This window comes from Muntiacus reevesi, chromosome 22 (genome assembly GCF_963930625.1).
Source record: "Muntiacus reevesi chromosome 22, mMunRee1.1, whole genome shotgun sequence".
NCBI classification, from domain to species: domain Eukaryota; kingdom Metazoa; phylum Chordata; class Mammalia; order Artiodactyla; family Cervidae; genus Muntiacus; species Muntiacus reevesi.
In genome coordinates this window covers 7120149-7146932 of record NC_089270.1, presented here as the reverse complement: position 1 = coordinate 7146932, position 26784 = coordinate 7120149, and the positions used below count along the sequence as shown (strand labels likewise).

The 26784-nt window shown below is 46.1% G+C and overlaps 1 protein-coding gene and 1 long non-coding RNA gene across 8 annotated transcripts in view; one reads left to right on the top strand and one right to left on the bottom strand.

The window, feature by feature from the left end:
- Positions 1-9563: 9563 nt before the first annotated feature.
- Positions 9564-26039, bottom strand: LOC136153087 (uncharacterized). The gene is made up of 3 exons (XR_010660330.1): positions 25925-26039; positions 14696-14816; positions 9564-9652 (listed from the first exon to the last, which is right to left on the bottom strand). It is a non-coding gene; the product is annotated as an uncharacterized lncRNA (long non-coding RNA).
- The window catches only part of CPEB2 (cytoplasmic polyadenylation element binding protein 2), a 73711-nt gene continuing 71092 nt past the window's right edge, over positions 24166-26784 (top strand). For all 7 annotated transcript variants that reach the window (XM_065914746.1, XM_065914745.1, XM_065914744.1 and 4 more), the window contains exon 1: positions 24166-26064. In XM_065914746.1, coding sequence (XP_065770818.1) covers positions 24376-26064 — 1689 coding nt within the window. In that variant the 5' untranslated portion in view covers positions 24166-24375. The remainder of the gene's footprint in view (positions 26065-26784) is intronic.

Genomic DNA, 26784 nt, shown 5'->3' with positions numbered 1-26784 from the left:
GGAATCAGGTTGTCAACAGAATGTGTAAAATGATATGTAAAATGCATAGCACAGTGCCTAAAGTAATCAATAAATGGTCCATCCATCTCTGTGGTTCTCAACCCTGGGTAACTTTTAGAATTACCTGGGGAGTTTTCAAAATACTATGTCCAGGCTTCACCCAAGCAAACTAAATCAGAATCTCTGGGGGTAGGATTCAGGCCAAAAGCAAATCAAAAAACAAAAAAATCTCCCTAGATAATTCTAATGGGTGTCAGTGTTGAGAACCACAATCTAAAAATAAATGTTATATATGATATATGAGAATATAATTTTTGTATTGAAAAGTTTATAAAATATGGTGCGATGCTGATTAAACAAGTGTCCAAAAGAAATTCAAAACTTGTCTAATAATTTTGGGGGAAAAAAAACCAGTAAACTGAAAGAGTAGATAAATGATAATTAAAGACATTGTCCAGCATCTCTGGAGTAAGATGCCCCCACCCAGCTCCCAACCCCACCTCTTAGCAGCTTTGTAACTTCAGGCAAATTACTCAGCTACTGTTTCCTCGTTCGCAAAGTGGGGATAATGATGGTGCCTACCTTTCATTGTGTCGTTAGATCACCGGATGATTTAATATTTATAAAATGCTTAGAACAACACTGGACATACAGTAAGCACTATGCATTTGGTCTTTCTATTTTAAGTACTTGGAATTAAATAACACTGGCCATTAATACTGACTCTTGGTAATGTGCTTTGGCATGGAGTTAGAACTGGAAGCAGGTGCTATACAAAATCTCTGGGATGAACATTTAAAAAAAAAAATTCTTTACAACTTATTTCAAAGATCAAATTGATCCTAAGTTCATAGCTCTCTCCTCCTAGAAGAAGATATGTTAATCTTGCCAGGATGTGCATAAAATACCAAGAAATATGCTAAAAAAAAAGGGGGGGCTTCCCTGGTGGCTCAGATGGTAAAGAATTTGCCTGTAATGTAGAAGACCCGGGATCTATCTCTGAGTTGTAAAGATCCCCTGGAGGAAGAAATAGCAACCCCCTCTGATAATCTTACCTGGGAAATCCCAAGGATAGAGGAACCTTGTGGGTACAGTCCATGAGGTTGCAAAGAGTTGGACATGACTGAGCGACTAACACTTTCATTTTCATGTTAATAAATGCACCCACTATCCCTGAAGCTCTGACACTCAAATATTATCTGGTGAACTACAGGGAATTTTTAAAACAAGATCACCAAATACAGGTGCTGTGTTGGGTTTAGGTCCTGGAGGTGGCTCTTCCAGCGATTTTCCTCTCTGTCACACCTGGTCTGGCCCTTGCCTATTTCTCTAATTTGTTCTAATGGCCTCAACTCACACTCTTGCCCCATGCAGGAAACCTTCTTTCTACTTCCCCCAAGTTCAGCTGTTTTCCTCCTCCAATCCTTTACTACGATGAACCCTCCTCCTGGAAAGCTCTTCTGATTTTCCTCTGATCATCCCACCCCCAACCTGCATTTTTTAAGACTCAGTTCAGGTACCAACCTCTTCTGTGAAGCCTGTCCTGGTGCCCCAGGTGGAGGTAGGCATTCCTTTTTTTTGGTGACTGCTTATACCATGAATGTTGGGCTTTCCAGGTGGCTCAGTGATAAAGAATCTGCCTGATAAGCAGAAGATGTGGGTTTGATCCCTGGGTTGGGAAGATCCCCTGGAGAAGGAAAGGACAACCCACTCCAGTATCCTTGACTGGGAAATCCCATGGACAGAGAAGCCTGGGGGGGCTACAATCTAGGAGGTCACAAAAGAGTGGGACACAGTTTAGCAACAAAACAGCAACAATACCCTGAGCACGTGGCCGTTTTAGAGATCAGGAACCTTTAGAAGGTGTTTGAGTGTTTTTAAAGGTCAGGAACACTTCTCTGGTTTATTTCCAAATATATGCATTTAACCATCAACACCTAGCACAGAATTGGGCTCATTCAAGTGCCTTCATTGACTTTTAGAATGGAAGGAAGGGAGAAAGGGAACAAAGAAGAAATGGTGTCCATTTGTACGGTGTTTAACGGAGAGGTGTCATCCGTGGGCACGAATGAAGCAATGGGAATTTATGGTGGTTGAAGCCGTCAGCTCATCCTAGACCCCAGACACCATCACGCCTCTGCTGCACCGGGACCCCCTGCTCCAGATTTCAGTGAGGCTCCGAGGTCTGAGGGAAGTGGAAGAAGTGTGACTCAGAGCCACCCAAGGGACCGTGCATCTATACACACTGTAAGTTCTCTGACTCTCCCATTTCCCAAATTGACTCCCATCTCTGGAAGATTTTCCAAAGTCCCATCACTTCTTGGACGTGTTCCCCAGTTTTGCAGAGACAGAGTCATGAGACCCACAGCACTTTTCGCACAGTTAAGTCAGAACCCCTGGGATTTGGGCTCTATGATTAGCTCTGTGGTTTCAGGCCAGCTGCTTAACAATCCTGTGCTTCAGTCCACTCACGTTTAATATGAGGACAATAACAGTATTTATCATCGGTCCATAAGGTGGATTACATGTTTAGAATAGCACCTTGTATGCAGAGAGTCCTGTGTGTGCGTGGGTACTAAGTCGCTTCAGTCGTGTCCAACTGTTTGTGACCCTGTAGCCTGCAGCCTATGGACTGTAGCCCACCAGGCTCCTCTGTCCATGGGATTCTCCAGGAAAGAATGCTGGAGTGAGGAGCCATTCCCTTCTTCAGGGGTTCTTCCCTATCCAGAGGTCGAACCTGGGTGTCTTGCATTGCAGGCAGATTTTTTTACCGTCTGAGACACTAGGGAAGCCCATAAATAAACACGTCTACCTATAAAACAGGAGATTTCTCACCTCTGAATTCTCTGTGGTATTTGCTCCTTCAGAGTCTATGCTAGCAGTGGTGAAACTTGGTAAGATAACCCATCTAGTATAACGGCAGAGAAATGACAAGCCAACATGGCCTCAGATTCATAAAATTCCAATGAGGCAGTAACTGCCAGAGGCACCAGCACTGCATTTTTTTTAAACTGAAATGAGCTGAACACAAATATAAAGCTTATTATGAATCTCATTTTCAGTTCTTTGGAAATCTTTCACGAGTCTCTGCTATCGAAGGAGATCGTCAAAGGAGAGTCTATGTGTAGTAGGGGATTAGGTTAGACAAATGCCTATAGAAATTCAATATCCATCTTTCTCCTTTCGATTCTGCTATGAAGAGAAGAAATCTTATCCTCCCTAATAAATGAGCTTACAGAGACCTCTAAAGCGGCAGCGGTCATTAGACTGTATAGGGACCCTGAACACTATGCCTAAGGACAGATTCCAGGTTATGTCCCCAGCAAGGGTGAATAGATATATCAACAGACTATTTTTCATTGACATCTAAAATCAACAAACCAATCATTTTTTACCAATCATGAGAGCTGTGCCTAAACATTGAGCATTCATGATTAGTAATAAAAGACACCATTCAGCAGCTTTACGACCCATTTTGAACTTGGATAAAAAAAATGCTTGAGTTTGCTTTTTGTCTAACACACTTCTGTAGTCTAAAATAAATATAAAATAAAGAGCAAGTGATAATTCACTAGCAAAAAAAAAAAAGCATAAAGCCAGAGATGTGCATTAAAATGATGTATAACATAACCACATTTATTTAAGGAAGTATTCCAATATCAGAGGGCAAAGCTCAACAATGCAAAAACACAATTACTTTTTGCGCCAACCTAATAGCTGTGTTTCCCCATGAATACTCTCACTGGAAAACACCCTGATGCTGGGAAAGACTGAAGGCAAAAGGACAAGGGAGCGGCAAAGGATGAAATGGTTGGATGGCATCACTGACTCAGTGGGCGTGAGTCTGAGCAAACTTTGGGAGACAGTAAAGGACAGGAAAGCCTGTCATGCCGCAGTACATGAGGTCCCAAAGAGGTGGACACAGCTTAGCGACTGAACAACAATAGCAACGAGCTGTGTTTCTTCATGAGTTCATGTACTTTAACTTTCATTTACTTAATAAAAAGAATTTCCCCTCCCTCCATCTTACAAAGCTACTTGGAGACTATTAGAATTAACTCTGAAAGCAACCCCAAACTGTCAAGGGCCAAACGGATGTCACTCTGACTCTACTCATTCCAGAATTCCAGAGAATGGGAGTTATATGCCAGCAGCCTTTGGCGTTGAACTGCCTGAGTTCAAATCTGAGCTTGCACTCGCTAACTGTGACCTTGAACACGTGCATGCTTCCATTTCCCCATCTGTGAAATAGGAAATAGATGGGCATCTGTATGGCAGTTACAACAACGACTAGAACCTAGGAAAACTTTCCGTGAAAAGTGAGGATGTGATTCAATAAGGGCTTTTTAAATTTAGCTTTTCCTGGACTATAGTTGATTTACAATGTTGTGTTAGTTTCAGGTGTACACCAAAGCAATTCAACCATATACATATATACATCTCTCTCTCTCTCTATGTGTATATATAGTCTCCATCCTTTTCAGATTCTTTTCCCATATAGGCTATTACAGAATATTGAGTAGAGTTCCCTGTGCTATAAGTGGCCACCCCTCAACTATGTATAAACTTTGAGGATGCTGAAGAATGGACAAGATCTAGTTCCCACCTTTAGAGGTCTCATAGACTTAGGAGCAGCAGACACAGAGGTAAACAAATGTTATAATGGAGACAAAATGTGGTAAGGCACAAGGCACAGAGCCATTCCTAATCCCATGCTCTGTCCTTTTGCCTTTTTCTGCTTCCCTGTTCTTCATAGACAAATTTCCCTATTTTGTATAGTATAATCACATCTACTTTTGAGGCTTAAGTGATAAACTGTGTTCCAGCAGAGCTAAGACCCACAGCTGAGGACTCCACCCTCACAATCCCTGTGAGGTATCCCCTGTGAGGATGCCTGCAGGGTATCCCCATGTGGCTTCCTCCCATCCCCCACTCCTGAATCTAACCTCTTTCAACTAATCCCTCCACCTAATTAAGGATCAGGCCATGATAAGTCTATCAGAGAAACATGCCCCACTTCTCAATCCCTATACATATCTGCTGTGTTCATCTTGACTATTTTAAGAGCTTCCTATGCATTTCTCGGCCTGAGTCTCAACTTCCCTATCCTCCACTCATTCCCCATTCAGTCACCTGAATTCTTTTAAAGTCTGTATCTGTTTTCACAGTACTTAGTCTGGTAAATGGTTTCCCATTGCCAACCCTATTGAATTGGCATCTTCTTAGGTCTACAGGACTCTAAACTCAAATCTCAAGCTCCATTATAATTTAATTCATACTTCTCAGATTTAAAAAAAAAAAAAAAGAAAGAAACCTCATGTACCTTTCTAGAACACACATGTACCTTCTATTCTCTCCACTTTTGCTCTTGTTGACCCTCTCTGCTATTTCAAATATCCTATCTTCCAGCTATCCATCTACTAACCTGTTTCATCCTTCAATGTCCAGCTCAAATGCCGCCTAATGCATATTGCTTTCCCGGATTAACAAGAATCCCCCAAGACTTCTCATTCTTTAACCTAGATTTACACATACCATGTAGGTTGAACCATATGATTTACCATATTTTGGGTAGGTCAAAAATGGTCAAGTAACAACAGTTTCAAATAATTCAACCTATAACTGAACATGTTTCTCTGACACCATTTATCCTGCTTCAGTAGACTTTCTTATACCCTGTCTTCATCCTTGCATGCCCAGTGCCTAGCGGTGACAGAAAAGTAGATACTCAAAAAATGCTTGAAGAATTCAAGATAATTGATATGTAAGGATCTTAGTACTTCACTGAGTTCCCTTAGGCCTGTATCCATCTTGTTCTCAATCTTCTGGAGCCTGACAAGGTTAAAGTCAGTCACCCAAGACTGTCTTCTCAAGTCAGGAGTGTAGGTATCCTTTCTTCATTTCCATCAGGACCTCACTCTCTCTATCTACCAATTAATAATTGCCTAATCTAGAGTGATAATTGGCTCAGAGACGGTAAAGAATCTGCCTGCAATGTGGGAGACCTGAGTTCAACCCCTGCGTTGGGAAGATCCCCTGGAGGAGGGCATGGCAACTCACTCCAGTGTTCTTGCCTGGAGAATCCTGTGGACAGAGGAGCCTGGCGGGCTACAGTTCATGGGGTCGGAAAGAGTCGGACACAGCTGAGTGACTAAGCACATAGACAACCCACAGAGGGAAAAATCCACCCCCAGGGTCATCTTTTCTTGAAGTACCTGTGTGTGTTCAGTCACTCAGTCTTATTCGACTTGTCTCGAGCCCATGGACTGTAGCCCGCCAGGCTCCTCTGTCCATGGGATTTCCCAGGCAAGAATACTGGAGTGGGTTGCCATTTCCTTCTCCAGGGGACCTTCCAACACAGGGATCGAACCTGCATCTTCTGCGTCTCCTGCAGTGGCAGGTAGATTCTTTACCACTGAGCCACTTGGGAAGCCCTTTCTTTAGGCCGCAAGTGTGTAATTTGTAATGTTAATCTTTCAGGACATTCACTCATTCATCATTTAATCATCGGTGTGCGATTGGCCCTGAGAATACAGCAGGAAATGAGGCAACCAGAGACGATGAATTTAGAGTGCCTTTGTTCTTCAATCTGGTCTTCAGACATTTTTCCTTGAGAATCACCTAAAGATATTTTAAACATTTGAACAATATTTGCTATACTTAACACTTTCAAATGTCTTATAAGCTGTCTAAAATTTTTAGCATAAGCTGAAATTGTTACAAAGGATGTGATTTTCACATATATTAATATTTTCACTTATATATTACTATATTAATTTAAATGTATCAAGTGAAATTTGAATATTATAAATTAAATGCTCAAGACTAGTTATTTAACAGTATATAAAAAGTATTTTGTAAAATTTGGAAATTTTAGGCCTTTCCTCTCTGTTCTTCAACTCACATTTCCATAATACTTTCTCCCTGGATTTTATGCACATATATTAAATCAAAACTGTAGAACTGCATAGTTAGGTCAATTTACAAAAATATCCCTGGCAAACAAGAAGCTGAATTACACTTTCTTTCAGAAAAACAATCTTCACTTATTATACCAGTTCAAATAGATATACTAATAAGCGCTACCAGACACATTATAAAAAACATTGAAAAATAAGTTACAAAATGAATCCTATAAAACAGATTATAAGTATTAAAAATTAAAATAATGTAGATCTAATATGAATAATTAATTCATTTTCCATAAATTATAAAAAGAAGATAAAGCAATATGTTTGCTTTCAGCAACTAATTTATAATAAAACAATAAATGTATAGTTTATGAAATAATGAAAATATCACTCCTCTACTAAGAGTGTGTAGCTCTGTCCAGTCAAAGGCAAAGAATGGTCACATGAAGCAAAGATGATTTAACTATATACCATCACAAGAGACACAAAGATGTGACAAGTTGAAAGTAAAAGGATAGAAAAATATATCCCATATAACGAGCATCCAGAAGTGAGCCGACGCGGCGACAGTTCAGTTCAGTCTCAGTCACGTTCAACTCTTTGCAACCCCATCGACTGCAGCACGCCAGGCTTCCCCGACCATCACCAACTCCCAGAGCTTGTTCAAACTTATGTCCATTGAGTCAGTGATGCCATCCAACCACCTCATCCTCTGTCACCCCCTTCTCCTCCCACCTTCAGTCTTTCCTAGCATGAGGCCATTTTCCAATAAATCAGTTCTTTGTATGGGGCAGCCAAAGTATTCAAGAGTCTTCTCCAACACCACAGTTCAAAAGCATCAATTCTTTGGTGCTCAGCTTTCTTTATAGTCCAACTCTCACATCCATATATGACTACTAGCAAAACCGTAGCTTTGACTAGACAGACCTTTGTGGGTAAAGTAATGTCTCTGCTTTTTAATATGCTGTCTAGGTTGGTCATAGCTTTTCTTCCAAGGAGCAACTGTCTTTTAATTTCATGGCTGCAGTCACCATCTGCAGTGATTTTGGAGCCCAAGTAAATAAGTCTGTCACTGTTTTGTTTCCCCATCTATTTGCCATGAAGTGATGGGACTGGATGCCATGATCCTAGTTTTTTGAATGCTAAGTTTTAAGCCAGTTTTTTCACTCTCCTCTTTCACTTTCATCAAGAGGCTCATTAGTTCCTCTTTGCTTTCTGCCATAAGGGTGGTGTCATCTGCATATCTGAGGTTATTGATATTTCTCTCTACAGTAGTATAAGGCAAAAATCTTAGAGACAAACTTTGTTACTAGAGACAAAAAAGGACATAATAATAAAAGGGTCAGTTTATCAGGAAGACAAAATAAGTATAAACAATGCATCTAACAACAGAGCACCCCAAAACATGAAGTAAAGTACATAAATTAAAAGGCAAAATAGAAAATTCAACAATAATATTTGAAAAGTTCAATACCCCACTTTCAACAATGGGTAGAACAACCAGTCAGATAAACAATGAAATAGAAAACGTAAGCACTGTAAACCAACTAAATGTAACAGACATCTACAGAGCACCCCAATCAACAACAAGCAGAATACACATTCTTCTCAAGTACACATGGAACACTTTCCAGGATATATTGGGAGGTCATAAAACAAATCTCAATTAATTTAAAAGTATCTCAGGTGGCGCTAGTGGCAAAGAATTGGCCTGCCAATGCAGGAGACAAGGGTTTGACTCTCGGTTTGGGAAGATCCCCTGGAGGAGGAAACAGTGATCCAATCCAATATTCTTTCCTGGAAAACTTCATGAACAGAGGATCTTGGCAGGCTATAGTCCATAGGGCTGCAAAGAGTAAGACACGATTGAGTGACTGAGCATACAAACACAATTTAAAAATATTTAAATTATACAGTGTTCTTTGACCGCAATGAAATGAAATGAAAACTCATAATGATAGAAAGAAATTTGAGAAATGAAAAGTTAAAAAACTCTCCTAAGTAATAAATGAGTCAAAGAAGAAATCACAAGGCAAATTTGAGATAAATGAAAATAAAACCACACATACCAAAACTCATGAGATGCCACTTAAACAGCAATCAGAGGGAAACTTAGAGCTATAATGCTTATTTTTTACAAGAAGAATAAATATCTAAGATCAAAAACCTGAACTTCCATCTTAAGAAATTAAAAAAAGAAGAAGCTAAAACAAAAGCAGGCAGGAAGAACATAATAAAAATTAGAGCACAAATAAATAAAATAGAGAATAGAAGTACTAGTGAACATCAATGAAATAAAAAGCTAGTGCTCTGAAAAAGATCAACAAAATTAACCTCTAGCTAACCTGGCCCTGAAAAAAGGCAAGGATTCAGATTACTGAAATCTGGAATAAAAGAGGGGACCTCAGTACTAACCTCAGAAATAAAAAGAATTGTAAGGGAGTAGTTGGAGAAGGCAATGGCACCCCACTCCAGTATTCTTGCCTGGAAAACACCATGGGCAGAGGAGCCTGGTAGGCTGCAGTCCATGGGGTCTCGAAGAGTCAGACACGACTGAGCGACTTCACTTTCACTTTTCACTTTCATGCATTGGAAAAGGAAATGGCAGCCCACTCCAGTGTTCTTGCCTGGAGAAGCCCAGGGCTTCCGTCTATGGGGTCAGTGTCGCACACGACTGAAGCGACTTAGCAGCAGCAGCAAGGGAGTAGTATGAGTAATCTTATGACATCAAACTTGATAACCTAGATGAAACAGATAAATTCTAAGAAAAAGACAAGCAACTGAAACTAAAATTAGAAAAAAAAAATCTGAATAGACTTATAACAAGGAAAGAGATATCATTAGCAATTTTAAAACTTTCCACAAAGGAAAATCTAGTCCTAGATGGCTTCACTAGTGAATTCAACCACACATATAGAGAAGAACTAATACCAACCCTTCACACACTCTTACAAAAAATTTGAAGAGGAAGGAACACTTCCCAACTCATTCTATGACACCAGTATTACATTGAGACCTAAACCAGACAAAGACATGACCAGAAAACTACAGACCAACATTCTTTGTGCATGCTGTGCGTGCTACATCCCTTCAGTTGTGTCCAACTCTTTGTGACCCTATGGGCCACAGCCCGCGAGGCTCCTCTGCACATGGGGATTTTCCAGGCAAGAATACTAGAGTCGGATGGGATGGGGAGGGAGGCGGGAGGATGGGAAACACATGTAAATCCATGGCTGATTCATGTCAATGTATGGCAAAAACCACTACAGTATTGTAAAGTAATTAGCCTCCAACTAATAAAAATAAATGGGAAAAAAAATAAAGTATTACAGAACTCATCGGAAAAAAAAAAAAAAAAAGAATACTAGAGTCGGTTGCCATGCCCTCGTCCAAGGGATCTTCCCAATCCAGTGACTAAATCCACGTCTCTTATTTCTCCTGCATTGGCAGGCAGGTTCTTTATCCCAGCACCACCTCAGTTCAGTTCAGTTCAGTCACTCAGTAAGTCTGAATCTTGGCAACCCCATGGACTATAGCAAACCAGACTTCCCTGTCCATCACCAGCTCCCAGAGTTTGCTCAAACTTATGTCCATTGGGTTGGTGATGCCATTCATCCATCTCATCCTCTGTCGTCCCCTTCTCCTCCGGACTTCAATATTTCCCAGCATCAAGGTCTTTTCCAAGGCACTATTAAGAGTCTTCTCCACCACCACTGTTCAAAAACATCAATTCTTCAGTGCTCAGAAGAAGAATTATGGACCAGAATAAGAGAGTTATGGTCCAACTCTCACATCCATATGTGACTTCTGGAAAAACCATAGCTTTGACTAGACAGACATTACTTTACCAACAAAGGTCTATCTAGCCAGAGCTATGGTTTTTTCAGAAGTCATCTATGGATGAGAGTTGGACCATAAAGAAAGCTGAGTGCCAAAGAACTGACTTTTGAACTGTAGTGTTGGAGAGAATCTTGAGAGTCTCTTGGACGACAAGGAGATCCAGTCAATCCTCAAGGAAGTCAGTCCTGAATATTCATTGGAAGTACTGCTGCTGAAGCTGAAACTCCAATACTTTGGCCACCTGATGTGAAGAACTGACTCAGTGGAAAAGACCCTGATGCTGGGAAAGATTGAGGGCAGGAGGAGAAGGAGACAATAGAGGATGAGATGGTTTGGATGGCATCACCAACTCAATGGACATAAGTTTGAGCAAGCTCTGGGAGTTGGTGGTGGACAGGGAAGCCTGCCATGCTGCAGTGCATAGGGTCACCAAGATTTGGACATGACTGACTGAGAGACTGAACTGAACTGAACTGATACAGTTGCACGGTATGACAAAGAGGAATTTTTCCCAGAAATGCAAGATTGGTTTAACATTCAAAACTTAATCAAACAATATTAATAGAAAAAACTGCAGAAACAACAAGGATCTCAATAGATGCAGCAAATGAATAACTTTTATATCAGCTACATGAATAAATGATAATCCTTTGCATGCATTGTACAAGAGACAGGGATCAAGACCATGCCCAAGAAAAAGAGAAATGGCTGTCTGAGGAGGCCTTACAAATAGCTATGAAAAAAGAGAAGCAAAAAGCAAAGAAGAAAAGGAAAGATATACTCATTTGAATGCAGAGTTCTAAAGAATAGCAAGGAGAGATAAGAAAGCCTTCCCCAGTGATCAGTGCAAAGAAATAGAGGAAAACAATAGAATGGGAAAGACTAGGGATCTCTTTAAGAAAATTAGAGATACCAAGGGAATATTTCATGCAAAGATGGGCTCAATAAAGGACAGAAACGGTATGGACCTAACAGAAGCAGAAGGTATTAAGAAGAGGTGGCAAGAATACACAGAACTGTACAAAAAAGATCTTCATGACCCAGATAATCACAATGGTGTGATCACTCACCTACAGCCAGACATCCTGGAATGTGAAGTCAAGTGGGCCTTAGAAAGCATCACTACGAACAAAACTAGTGGAGGTGATGGAATTTCAGTTGAGCTATTTCAAATCCTAAAAGATGATGTTGTGAAAGTGCTGCACTCAATATGCCAGCAAATTTGGAAAACTCAGCAGTGGCCACAGGACTGGAAAAGGTCAATTTTCATTTCAATCCCTAAGAAAGGCAATGCCAAAGAATGTTCAAACTACCACACAATTGCACTCATGTCATACGCTAGTAAAGTAATGCTCAAAATTCTCCAAGCCAGGCTTCAGCAATATGTGAATCATGAACTTCCAGATGTTCAAGCTGGTTTAGAAAAAGCAGAGGAACCAGAGATCAAATTGCCAACATCTGCTGAATCATCGAAAAAAGCAAGAGAGTTCCAGAAGAACATCTATTTCTGCTTTATTAACTATGCTAAAGCCTTTGACTGTGTGGATCACAATAAACTGTGGAAAATTCTGAAAGAGATGGGAATATCAGACCACCTGACCTGCCTCTTGAGAAATCTGTATGCAGGTCAGGAAGCAAAAGTTAGAACTGGACATGGAACAACAGACTGCTTCCAAATAGGAAAAGGAGTATGTCAAGGCTGTATATTGTCACCCTGCTTTTTTAATTTATAAGCAGAACACATCATGCGAAATGCTGGACCAGAAGAAGCACAAGCTGGAATCAAGATTGCCGGGAGAAATATCAGTAACCTCAGATACGCAGATGACACCACCCTTATGGCAGAAAGTGAAGAGGAACTAAAAAGCCTCTTGATGAAAGTGAAAGAGGAGAGTGAAAAAGTTGACTTAAAGCTCAACATTCAGAAAACTAAGATCATGGCATCTGGTCCCATCACCTCATGGCAAATAGATGGAGAAACAGTGGAAACAGTGTCAGACTTTATTTTGGGGGGGCTCCAAAATCACTGCAGATGGTGACTGCAGCCATGAAATAAAAAGACACCTACTCCTTGGAAGAAAAGTTATGACCAACCTAGACAGCAAATTACAAAGCAGAGACATTACTTTGCCAACAAAGGTCCATCTAGTCAAGGCTATGGTTTTTCCAATAGTCATGTATGGATGTGAGAGTTGGACTATAAAGAAAGCTGAGCACTGAAGAATTGATGCTTTTGAACTGTGGTGTTGGAGAAGACTCTTGAGAGTCCCTTGGACAGCAAAGAGATCAAACCAATCCATCCTAAAGGAGATCAGTCATGGGTGTTCATTGGAAGGACTGATGCTCAAGCTGAAACTTCAATATTTTGGTCACCTGATGTGAAGGGCTGACTCATTGGAAAAGACCCTTATGCTGATAAAGATTGATGGCAGGAGGAGAAGGGGGCGACAGAGGATGAGATGGTTGGATGGCATCACCGATTCAATGGACATGAGTTTAAACAAGTTCTGGGAGTTGGTGATGGACAGGGAGGCCTGGTGTGTTGCAGTCCATGGGGTCGCAAAGTGTTGGACACGACTGAGTGACTGAACTGAACTGAACTGACTTTGCATACATTGAATTAAAGGAAATACACTACTCAAGTTAACGTCACCCTCTTCTTTGTCCTCTTTCAATGGTGCTTCATATGTAGCTCTCATTATATTTTTATTGGATTGAGATGGTCTGACTGTATCCTAATTTCAAGATCAGTGGTCTCATGGCATAAGGTGTTTTGGGGCATAGTTTCCTATGTTATTTATCAGAGGAGAAAACAGACTGACAAACGGTAACCTGACTAGGTTAACACACTCCACCCTTTAGGTGTTAGAACTGGTAATGGAATTCAGTTTTTCCCATAAAGTCAGAGTTTGTTCTGTTTACATTGCTGGTTTTCCTTAGAGATTAATTAGTCAATGAAGATGTTTAATATTTAACATTTAGAAGTTCTTTCTTCCTTTCAAATATAGGAAGAATTTGGTCTCCTTACATTTTTCCATTTTTGGAGTGCATCTTGACTTTCCTCTGCATAGAATAATTTATCAGTAGAAAGAGTTAAGCTTTTGAGAATGTGAAAAAAAAAAGAATTAAATGTGGTATATCCAATATACACTATCATACCTCATTCTTCTGATAGGAGAAAAATGAATAAGCATATTTGAGAATTATTTCTGAATTTTCACGGGATACAAATTTTGAAAACATGAAGATTTCACTCCGAGGTCACTGCTATCAATTGTTACTCTTTCAGTTTGGAGTTACTGGGAATGCTTCCAGGGTTGTCTTCTCCATTCTGTATCTGTTGGTAGCATAACCACCAGTGTTTTTAGGGCTTGTCACCATGACTGTTTTGGGCTAACACGTTGCATGTTTTGGGTGACAGCCTGATGTCCAAGTAACAGAGCAGGAGACTAAGAAATAGGAAGGTGGGGGCACTCAGTCCAGCCTATGCCAACTACCTAGGCAAATTATTTTGTTCCTGGGCTTCGCTTTTCCAAGTGTAAAATAGGGATATTGTTTGCTTTTGCTTTATCTACTCACAAAATATATTCTGACAAGTATGGGGGGCGGTGGGGGGCGGGGGGAACGGGGCTTCCATAGGAGGTGCTAGTTGTAAAGAACCCACTTACTAATTCAGAAGACATAAGAGCCTGGGGTTAGATCCCTGGGTAGGGAAGATCCCTTGGAGGAGGGCATAGCAACCCACTCCAGTACTATTGCCTGGAGAATCCCATGGACAGAGGAGCCTAGCAGGCTATAGTCCATGGGGTTGCAAAGAGTCAGACACGACTGAAGCCACTTAGCATGCATGCACACGGAGATAACAAACGAACATCTCATCGCAAGCCAGGGTTACAATGTGTTTCAGTGTGGTTTATTCTACCTTCTCACCGAAGTTGCCTTACCTCAATATCCCACATGCATGCCATTGCTCCACCCATGACTGGCCTAGCAAGTCTATGTTGCAGCACATAGGACTCCAATTTAGTAGGTCAGTTTCAGCCTCAAATCTCACTGTTCAAGAATCTGTCAAGATAATTAGAGGTGCAAGTTATGGTAACTAGTATCAACAGTAAACATCGATTTACAGTATCTCTGACTGCAAAGAATAATGCACGTGCCTTCCGTTTTGTTCCTGGTTGTCTCCCCAGTGCCTCGTAGTGGCTGACACATAGTAGGCACTCAATAGTGGATACATAAATGCATCAACAAGAACTAGGAAAATAAACACAGAAAGCCACTGCCTCCAAAGATTTATAATCTAGTCAAATTGACTAGATCTCAGTTCAGTTCAGTTCAGTCGCTCAGTCGTGTCCAACTCTTTGCGACACATGGACTGCAGCATGCCAGGCCTCCCTGTCCATCATCAATTCCCGGAGTTTACTCAAACTCATGTCAATTGAGTTGGTGATGCCATACAACCATCTCATCCTACCTCGTCCCCTTCTCCTCCTGCCCTCAATCTTTCCCAGCATCAGGGTCTTTTCCAGTGAGTCAGTTCTTCACATCAGGTGGCCAAAGTATTAGAGTTTCAGCTTCAATATCAGTTCTTACAATGAACATTCAGGACTGATTTCCTTTAGGATGGACTGGTTGGATCTCCTTGCAGTCCAAGGGACCCTCAAGAGTCTTCTCCAACACCACAGTTCAAAAGCATCAATTCTTCAGCACTCAGTTGTTTATAGTCCAACTCTCACATCCATACATGACTACTGGAAAAACCATAGCTTTCACTAGACGGACCTTTGTTGGCAAAGCAATGTCCCTGCTTTTTAATATGCTGTCTAGGTTAGTCATAACTTTTCTTCCAAGGACTAAGTGTCTTTTTATTTCATGGCTACAGTCACCATTTGCAGTGATTTTGGAGCCCCCCAAAATAAAGTCTGCCACTGTTTCCACTGTTTCCCCATCTATTTGCCATAAAGTTATGGGACCAGATGCCAGGATTTTAGTTTTCTGAATGTTGAGCTAGATCTAGTCTAGTCAAACTGACTATAATCTAGTCAGATACATTCCAGTCAAACTGACGAAGCTTAAAGACAGAAGGTGAGACCAATGAAACTGTTAAGTCAGTCTACCCAAGTGTTCAGGAGCACCATGGCATGAATTAGAGGTTGAAGTTTTCTTCTCTAGGTGGGAGCGCTGGACTTGAATAACAAATCTCCCAGGCTTCACAAAGGGTTAACACTTCCTGGAAAACCTTTTATTTTGGTTTGGGGGCTATACTTTATCAGCAGGGGGAAGATTCTAGATATTTGCCTCTGTAAATGAATGAGTTCATCCTTGGGTGGCATAGTGAGTGGAGTGAAAACTGCAATAGAAAAACGGATCTTTCAGTTTAGTGTCATCAGAGAAAATGCAGGGAAGGTGAGTGAGATTTTCCTTTTATTTATATATTTATTTTTCCTTCAGCAACATAACTCTTAATGCCACTATGCTGTGCTTAGTTGATCATTCATGTCTAACTCTGTGATCCCATGGACTATAGCCCGCCAGGCTCCTCTGTCCATGGGGATTCTCCAGGCAAGAATACTGAGGTGGGTGGCCATATCCTTCTCCAGGGGATCTTCCCAAGCCAGGAATTGAACCGGGGTCTCCTGCATTGTCGGCGGGTTCTTTACCAGCTGACCCACCAGGGAAACCTGGTAGCTTAATGCTACCATTCTCTAGATAACAGCACATCCCTTTTAAATGTGCTCTAGAAACATTTTGTTCCTTTTTTTCCTTCCTCCCCCTCCCTCCCCACTGCCTTCCTTCCTTTCTTCTCTCTTTCCTTCCTACACCATTAACTGCATGATTAATAATTAATAATCAATAAACATTTATTGGGAACCATGCTCCAGGTACTGTGACAGAATCATGACCTATAAAGCAACTCACAGTCTAAAAGGGCAGATAGTCAAGGAAGCATATTAATAATTATGTCCATGTGACACATAACAATAAAAAATTATTACAATAATGTTCAGAGTGTAGAACAGGTCTCAACTCACAGTACCAGGGGGAGTCAAAAAAGACAGGCATTTAGGCTGGAAGGAAAGGAAGCATTAGATGATGACAACAGGCATTCCAGGAACTAGAAGCATCATGTACGAAGGCTCAGAGTTATGAAATGATATGGCTGATTCAGCAAATCTGGTAGGATGGAGAGTGACAGGTGATCAAGGCAAAGTGGAAAGCTGAAAGTAAGTCCTGAAGGGACCTGTCTGCTAGCAAGTTTGGACTTGATACTGTGGAAGTTAGGGAGCAGTTATTGACAGGGACAGTGTAACAGGATCATAGTTGCTTTGAGGACTATTAGAGGGGAAAGAAACAGAAGAGAAACTGTAGTGAAGTCAGCTAAGAGGTTGTTGCACTAGGGCAGGAAAGAAGAAAGATTCAGAGCTAAAACATGGGAGAAGGAGAGAGAGCTAAAACATGAATGGGGAGAAGGCTAAGGGGTCTGCATTTGATTCTACAGAATTGACACACAGTAGCTACCAATTACTTTTGGAGAGGGAGAGACAGAGAAGAGGACAACTCAAGTTTCCAGTTCCAAAACCTAGTTGTGTAATGATGCAATCAGTCAGATAGGGAGCAAAAGAGGAAGGAGATGGTAAGTTCAAGTATGTGTGCATCCTAAGTCGCTTCATTCATGTCCAACCCTTTGTGACCCTATGGACTGCAGCCCGCCACACTCCTCGGTCCATGAGACTTCCCAGGCAAGAGTACTGGAGTGGGTCACCATTCCCTCCTCCAGGGGATCTTCCCAACCCAGGGATCGAACCCTCCTCTCTTGTGTCTCCTGCATTGGCAGGCAGGTTCTTTACCACTAATTCAGGTATGGACACACAGAATTCCTGGGTCTGAGATAGATGATGTTTTAAAACATGATCATGGTAAAGTCATCTAGAAAGAGAATGCAGAAGTAGAGAAGAGGACCAAGAATATAAGCTAAGGACTGTAAGATAAGAGAGATCTGTAAAAAGAAAGGAAGGCGGAGGAGAGGATGAAAGAAGGTTTAGAAAAGCAGCAGGAGAACTAGAAGTAGGACGAACAACCTGAAGATGATGTTACCGTGGGATGTTGTCTAAATAAAGCACCCTGAAGTTGGACAGTATCCGTGTGGACCTTAATTTCTATTCCCTCCCACCCCCACCCCATAGCCAAGACTAATGAGCTCCCATCTGTTGACTATCCCTTTTCCATGCTGTGGGGTCACATTCACAGGCTGGGCAGCAGGAATAACCGTAGTCAAGGCCTAGCATCTGAGTCGAGGCACAGCATCATCTCTGTCTCATTGTCCCATTGCCTAAACTTGTTCTCTGTTTCCGCGAGCTGGAGTCATGATTCCCTGTTTTTGTTCAAGTTCCTGTACCATATCCCTGTGTTTTCTTCTCTTTCCTCAGTAACCCAGTCGCTGGAGTCTGAGTCCTTCTCTAGGTTCCTAAGACAGAAGTCTTGTCCCTTGGAGTCCAGATTATCTATCCCCTGATGTTAAAATTAGGAGTTGCCCTGTCTGTCTTCACTCATGTATCCTGTCGATGCCTGGAGCTATCTTGCCTTGCTTATAATTCCTCGGAGCACCGGGGTGGTGTTTGGGCAGTTCTTGCCAACCAGCAACTGATAAAGGGGCTCTCATATTACTACAGTATATTTATAGCTATTAGTTCCTGAAACTATTTGTTAACTCACAACGCCTTCCTGCAGTGCATGTGCCTTTGACAATACTTGGGTGCCTACTGTGTGCCAGAATTGTTCCAGGTGCTGAGGATGCAATGGTGAACAAAACGATGTGCCTTCTGAAAACTGGGGAGGACGGATAAACAGTTGAAGTACAGAGTGGGCCCCACGTAGAAAAATCAAACTGCCTGTGAGGGAGACGGGGGACTTTCCAGGTGGCGCGGTAGTCAAGAATCTGCCTACCATTGCAGGAGACACAAGAGATACAGGTTCGATCCCTGGGTCAGGAAGATCCCCCGGAGAAGGGAATGGCAACCCATTCCAGTATTCTTGCCTGGAAAATTCCATGGACAGAAGGGTCTGGAAGGCTACAGTCCATGAGGTTGCAAAGAGTTGGACATGACTGAATGAATGCGCACACATGAGGGAGAAGGAGGCTGGAATGGCGGCGGGGGGGGGGGTTGCTGTTTTACAAAAACAGGCAGGGAAGATAGATAGCACGGAGAAAAAGAGCTTGAGCAGATAACTCCAAGTAGACAGAGAGATTAAAAAAGAAAAAAAAAGTGAAGAGTGAGCCCTACTGGTATCAAGGGGACAAGTATTCCAGACAGTGGGAATTGCAAGAGCTAAGGCCCTGAGGCTAACTTGGCCTGATATGTTAAAGAAATAAGCATCACACTGTAGGGTAGAAGTTGTCAAAAGGATTAGTGAGGGCAGGAGGCCATGACGAAGAAGTTTTCAGTTATTGAAAATTTTCTGACTTTTATTTAAATCAGGATTTCACCAGAGGAACTGATGTCATCTGTCTGAAAGTAGCATTCCGGCTGCCTCATGGAGAGTAGACTGTAGATAAGAGCCAAAGCTGGGTCACTGGTTAGGATTTGACAGCAATGATCCAGAGGGGACAGCATGGTGGCCTGGACCACGTTGCTTGAGGTGGGAGTGGTGAGAAGTGGTTGGATTGTGGGATAACTTAAAGGTTGGACACATAGCATGAAATGATGGCTTGGATATCCTGTTTAAAAAAAAAGTCAAGAAGGATCCCAAAGTTTTTGGCCTAAGTAGCTGCAACAGTGGAGGGCTATTTACCCAGATGAGAATTAATGAGGTTGTTGTTGTTCAGCTGTTAACTTCTGACTTCTTGCGACCCCATGGACTGCAGCATGCTAGGCTCTCCTGTCCTCCACTGTATCTCTAGGAGTTTGCTTAAATTGATGTCCATTAAGTCAGTGACGTTATCTAACCAACTCATCCTCTGCTGCTCCCTGCTTCTCCTGCCTTCAGTCCTTTCCAGGGTCAGGGTCTCTTCCAATGAGTGGGCCCTTCCCATCAGGGGGCCCAAGTATTAGAGCTTCAGCTTCAGCATGAGTCTTTCCAGTGAATATTCAGGGCTGATTTCCTTTAGGATGGATGGTTTGATTTCCTTGCAGTCCAATAAGGAAGTAGGGAGTTCAACTTGGGCCATGTTAAATTCGGGATGTCTACAAAGCTGTGTCCCAAGCAAGCACGGGGAGGATGTGGTCCACCAGTGGCAGGCTGGGCTTAGACCGGAAGTGGGGTGAGGACACGCCCTCCATGTACCAGGGGGGAAGGTGAGGTATCAGGGGACAGATGCAGAGACTGGAAAGGGGAGCCATGAGGACCTGGGGAAGCTCACCTATAACTGCTTCTATCTTCTCAGCAAAATAGGAAGCCAAGTGAGCAACTGAGGGTGAGGACAGGAGGTGTAAGCAGGACTTAAGACACAGAAAATGAGAAGTAGTCTTCTAGGACAGTGTTCTTCAATTTCAGCTTATGACCTAACCATGAGTTTAAAATTAGAGATTTGAAATCATCCTGCTTTTTTAACTTTTATGAAGAGAACATCAGGTGAAATGCCAGGCTGGATGAAGCACAAGTTGGAATCAAGATTGCTGGGAGACGTCCACAACTTCTGATATATTCTGATATGTATATGACACCACCTTTATGGCAGAAAGCAAAGAGGAACTAATGAGCCTCTCAATAAAAGTGAAAGAGGAAAGTGAAAAAGTTGGACTAAAATTCAACATTCAGAAAACTAAGATCATGGTATCCAGTTCCATCACTTCATGGCAAACAGACAGGGAAACAATGGAAATAGTGAGAGATTTGCTTTTCTTGGGCTGCAAAATCACTGCAGATGGTGACTGCAGCCATGGAAGTAAAAGATGCTTGCTCCTTGGAAGAAAAACTATTACCAATCTAGACAGCATATTATAAAGCAGAGACAATACTTTACCAACAAAAGTCTGTCTAGTCAAAGCTATGGTTTTTCCAATAGTCATGTATGGATGTGAGAGTTGGACCATAAAGTAAGCTGATCACTGAAGAACTGATCCTTTTGAACCATGGAGTTGGAGAAGGCTCTTGAGAGTCTCTGGGAGAACAAGGAGATCAAACCAGTCAATCCTAAAGGAAATCAATCCTGAGTATTCATTGGAAGGAGTGATGATGAAGCTAAAGCTCTAATACTTTGGCCACCTGATGCAAAGAACTGACTCAGAAAAGACCCTGATGGTGAAAGCAGGAGGAGAAGGGGATGACAGAGGATGAGATGGTTGGATGGCATCACCAACTCCATGGACATGAGTTTGAGCAAGTTCTGGGAGTTGGTGATAGACAGGGAAGCCTGATGTGTTGCAGTCTATGAGATGGCAAAGAGTTGGACATGACTGACTGACTGAACTGACTACAGTGATTTTAAAAAGTAAAATTTTAAGAGTTTGTCCCATGTATTGAGGTAAAATTGCTTAATAAAAGCTTTATCTCAGGTGCATGTGTGTATATGTGTGTCCTGGGTTGTAGCAAAATATTTTTAAAACCACTGGCTCAGGCCAGTGACTGGAAATGAACAAGGGACTGTCAAATTCAAGCCAGGGACTGAGTTACTGGTCATGCAACTAATATATTTTCATGTAAAAATGATTAGAATATAGACTCATAAGATCTTGGTTTTGGACTTGCTAGAGCAGCAGTCCCCAACCTTTTTGGCACCAGGGACCAGTTTTGTGGAAGACAATTTTCCCGTGGATGGGGTGGGGGGATGGTTTCAGGATGATTCAAGCACATTACATTTATTGTGCACTTTATTTCTATTATTACTACATCAGTTTCACCTCAGATCATTAGGCATCAGATCCTGGAGGTTGGGGACTCCTGGGCTAGGGGTCCCCAACCTCTTTGCTCCCACGCAGGTCTACCTGCACTGCAGGGAAACTATTTTCAATGATGGGATACTCATCAGCTTAAAAGTTCTAGCTTTCAGAATATAACTCGGGACCCTCAAAACACAATCTGAGATGTTACTGTGGTGAGTAGAGGACATGGCAATGGAACTTCAGGATTCAGTGTACTTAATATGAAGTTTGACCTTATTACGTAATACCAAACTTGATGGTATTTTTCCATTTTGGAGAGCTTGGAATGTTCTAAACTGAAACTAGTCTCAGCACACTAAGAAGTCTTGTTTTTGTTCAAACTTTAGCCCAGAATGGCACCATTTGGCTTTTAAATGTATGCTCTCTCTACATTGCACTAACTGCAATTTTAATGGATGATTGAGCTAATTTCAGTGCCTGCCTTTTCAAAATTTGTCTTGGATCCTCAGATGAGTCCAGTCAAGTATAACTTTACTTAGAAAAAAAAAAAGAAATTTGTTCATTTTAAGATTTTTATATGCCTCAGTTGCTGAACATTTTCCTTGCAAAATGGATTAGTGAGCATTAACAGACATGTCAACAGGTGTTGTGAAAATAGCTATTTATATTTTTAATTCTGAGGAGCTCAGGTTATTTTCCAGACATTGCTAACTTAAGAGTAAAAAAGGAATTATCTGGTTTTATATTTTGGTTTTACAAATATTTTATATTTATATTGTTAAAAATGGCTTCGAGATTACTAATTCAAACCAATTTTCTACACATCCACTGATTTCTAAACCATTTATGAGTTGTTTTTTTAAAGTACTTTCTCCTTATTTGAAGGCAATGTCAAACTTAGTTCATTAGACAGGAAAGCATAAATGTTATACATAGAATCTATTTTTCCCATGGAATGTTTTTTCTCTACTGTATTTATTTTGATTTGTATAAATTTGAAATACTGAAGTAACAAAAGCGGGAATGAAATTTAACTAATAGAAAATGAGGACTCATAAAAATGAACACTCCTGCCTACAGCAGTAAAAGTGTGCTAATTAACAACACGGAATATTTAATCTTAGTTCAGTTGTAAACCCAAACCAGGTAGACTCCAAACCCATTTCTATTGCTTTTGAGATTATCAGTCTGTGTTATTTTCTAGAGTTTTTTCAGTAGTTTTTCTCTGAACGCCAAGAAAAGTTAAAATGGCAAAAGAGGAACATAAAATTCAGTAGCTTACTAATACGGATCACTCTGCTGTTCCTTTATCTAGACCCTCATCCATCTATCTATCATCTATCTAATCTATCTATCTTAAATGTTTCTTTAGGAAATACACAGGTTGAGGGCCTCTTCTGTCACTTCCAACAAGAGCTCTACCATGGAAAGCTCTCCTCTTCCCGTTTTGCAAGTCTCAACAAGTCTGTTGCTGAGTCAGAATCTCCTTTTCCTCCCTGTTGTCAAGAACTCTTTCTCCCTTGAAAATTCATAAAGCTTTGGAAATAGTTGAGTCTCCCGGGGGAAGGGGCGGGGGTGCCAGAACTAGCGCGGCTGGGGAGGAGTCGCGCTTTCCCGACCCGGAGGGCTGGGAAGCGGGCCCAGCTTTCCCGGGGAGCTCGCCGCAGGGCCCGCCGTGTGCGCATCTGCGTGTAAACCGCCGCGCGGGGCCGCGGGGCTGGCGAGGACTTTTGTTCGTCACCACTGAAGTGAAAACGCTTGGGACGAGGCCGGGGCTTCGTGTTTCCACGACAAGGAACACTTCCCCGCGGCGGCGGGAGGGCGGATGACAGCACGCGCCGCGAGAGGCTTAAAAAAAAAAAAAAGAAAAAAACGGAAACCCGCACGAAAAGGCGTTTTCCAGGGGAAGGCGCCCGGCGGCCTGCGAGGCGACCGAGCCCTGCACACGCGAGCCGGCCAGAGGCCTCCAGCTCCAAGCCCCGGGGGGACGCGAGGGGCCGGGATACCCGGCGCGGTCGCCGACGCGGAGAGCCACTCCCCGGCCTCAGTTTCCCCCGCGGGCCGAGGGCGGACCCCTATTCCGGCAGCCGGGGGCTCCCGTGACGCCGGGCGGGGCCCTGAGGGAGACGCGGTCGGAGGGCAGGTGGCGCGCGCGACCTGCCGCAGACTCGGCCGGGACCCCGCGCCAGGAGGGGCGGTTGCCCAGGAACCGTTCGAGCCTCGCGCACGCGCGCGTGCTTGCTCTCGTGAGCGCGCGCCGGGCGCTCTGGCGTCGCCAGCCCCACGCCGGTCCAACCGGCCGGTCCTTTTCCCGGACGCGGGGGTAGCCTGAGGAGACGCGTCGCTCGCGCTCGCGCCCGCGCTCCCCCCCCTCGCCCCGCCCTCCCGAGAGCGCGAGCGCGTCCCCGGCCCTCATCTGTATATTCATGAGAGGCGGGGCAGTGGGGGGCGCGGCGGCCGCGGGCCCGCGCGTGCCGGGACGCACCGCGGGGGGCGGCGCGATTGTGAGGTGGCGCTGACGCACGTTCCGGGCTTCTTAAGCGGCCTGGGCGGCGGCGGCCGCGGCGGCTGCGGCGGCGGAGCCCGAGCCGGTCTCGGGAGGTGGCGGTGAGCGCCGCGAGGGTTGGCGGGGGCCGAAGTCGGTGCCCCCTGGCTCAGTTACGGTGTCCCTCTCTCACTGACTTCCCCGGCCCCACCTCCTTCCACCACGGCCGCGCCGCCTCAGATCCGGCGGCTTCTTAGGCAGGGCGGCGGCGGCGGCGGCGGAGGAGGCGCGTCTCCTCCCGCGGCCGCCGGCCTGATAAATGAGGGACTTCGACTTTGGGGTGCTGCACACCGCCCCTCTCCGAAGCAACAGCCCCGGGTCCCTGTTCAGCGGCGGAGCGTACTGTCCCTCCGCCGCGGGACCCGCCGCCCCGCTGCCCTCCGCCACGCCCTTCGGCCCGCTCTCGCCGCCGCCGTTGCCTGTCACCGGCTTCTCGGAGGCCGCCTCCCCCTTGTCGATCCCCCTCGGCTGCGGCGGCGCGGACCGCTCGGCTGCTGCCGCCGCCGCCGCTTCCTCTTCCTCCCCGTTCCTGGCGCATCAGCAGACCATGCAGGATGAGCTGCTGCTGGGGCTGACACAGCAGCCGGCGCGGCCGCTCTCGGGGGCGGCGGCCACGGAGAAACTCCCCAACCACCACCCCGGCGGCGGCACGAACGCGGGTGTGACCCACCTCCTCCCCTCCCAGGACTTCAAACTGAGTCTGCACCACCCCTCCTCCTCCTCCGCCTCCTGCTGCTGCTGCCGCCGCACCTCCTCCCCGCAGGACTTCAGTAAGCGGCAGCAGCAGCAGCTGAGCAGCCAGAAGAGGAAAGAGTTCAGCCCTCCCCATCTTCCCCACCCTCCGGACTCGAAGCCGCTGCCGCCGCCGCTCCACTGCCCGGGCCGGTTCAGCCCGCCGCCGCCGCCGCCGCCACCGCCCGGCCAGCTCCTCCAACCGGCGCCGCTCGCCCAGCGCCAGCAGCCGCCGCCGCCGCCGCAGTTCAGCCTCCCGCAGCCGCAGCACCTCCCGCCGCAGGACTTCGCCCCGCGCCAGCGCCCGGCCGACCTGACCCCGCTCCCGCAGCTCCAGCCTTCGCCGCCCGCAGCCCCGCGGCGCCGCCACGGAGGCGCGGGCAGCCCTCGCAAGACCCCGGCCGCGGGCGAGGGCAGCGCCGCCGAGCCCCCTAATGCGGGCTTGGCCCCCTCGACGCCGCCGGTGAACCCCGCGCCGGGCTCCATGGAGTCCCCCAACCACCCTCTGCTCAACAGTCCCAGTAACCTCCTGCCCGGCGGGGCGCTCGGCGCGGGCGCCTTCAGCAGCCTGCAGAGCCCGGACCTTCCACACCCGGGCGGCGGCGGCGGCGGCAGCAGCGGGGGCGGGGGGCCCCCCGGAGGCGGAGGGGGGGGCGGCTCCGCGTCGCCGCCGCCGCTGCCCGGCTTCGGCACCCCCTGGTCGGTGCAGACCGCGTCGCCGCCGCCCCAGTCCCAGCCGCCGCCGCCGCCCCAGCAGCCGCCGCCGCCGCCGCCGCCCCAGCAGCCGCCGCAGCCGCAGCCGCAGCCGCCGGGCTCGTCGGCCGCCACCCCGGGTGGCGGTGGCGGCGGCGGCGGCGGCTCTCTCAGCGCCATGCCGCCGCCCAGCCCCGATTCGGAGAACGGCTTCTACCCCGGGCTGCCGTCGTCCATGAACCCGGCCTTCTTCCCGAGCTTCTCGCCCGTGTCCCCGCACGGCTGCGCGGGGCTCAGCGTGCCGGCGAGCGGCGGCGGCGGCGGCGGCTTCGGGGGCCCTTTCTCGGCGGCCGCCGTGCCCCCGCCGCCCGCCATGAATTTACCTCAGCAGCAACCCCCGCCGCCCGCGGCGCCGCAGCAGCCGCAGAGCCGGAGGTCGCCAGTCAGCCCGCAGCTCCAGCAGCAGCACCAGGCGGCGGCCGCCGCCTTCCTGCAGCAGAGGAACTCCTACAACCACCACCAGGTAACGGCGGACGGCCGGCGGCCCGGTTGCGTCGCGGGGCCGGGGAGACCGCGGGCGGGGCGGCCGGAGACCGGGCTCGGCCCGAGCGGCTCCGAGGAGCCGCGGCGAGGGCCGCTCGCCCGAGGGAGTGGGACGCGGAGGGCGGTGAAGGGCCACGGGACTCGGGCCACCGGCCGCTGACCGGCCGGGAGGGCTGTGGCCATCGTGGGCTGTGAGGCTCCGGAGGCGGGCCCGGCTGGAAGTGGCTCCGGCCGGGCGCCCCCTCGAACGCCCCGGCGCGGCGCTGGGGGCTGGGGCCGAAGCGGAATGGCGCCGGGGCCGGGGCGGCGGGCGTCCGGGCGCGACGTCCCCTCCGGTCCCGCGGAGCGAGCGACCCCAGGACTCCGCCGGCTCCCCCCTGGTCGGCCGGCCGGCCGGCCAATCGGCTGGGCGGCTTCCCCGAGCCCGGGAGACGCGGCGAGGCGGCCGGGGTTCGGGGACCGCGGGACAGGCGGGCACGGGCGGCGGCCTCGGGTGGAGCGACTGTGGGAAGCGAACTGGGGAAGGAGGAGAAGGATTACCGGAGGCCACGCGTGTGGGCAGCCCGTGAGCCTCCGCCGCCGTCCAGTGAGGGAACGGGCGGAACGGTCTTTTTGCTTTGCGGTTTCTTGCCTCCTGAATTGGCCGGAGGGAGCCGTCGCGGGCGAGGCGGTGGCCGCCCGCACCGCCTAACCCGCTGGG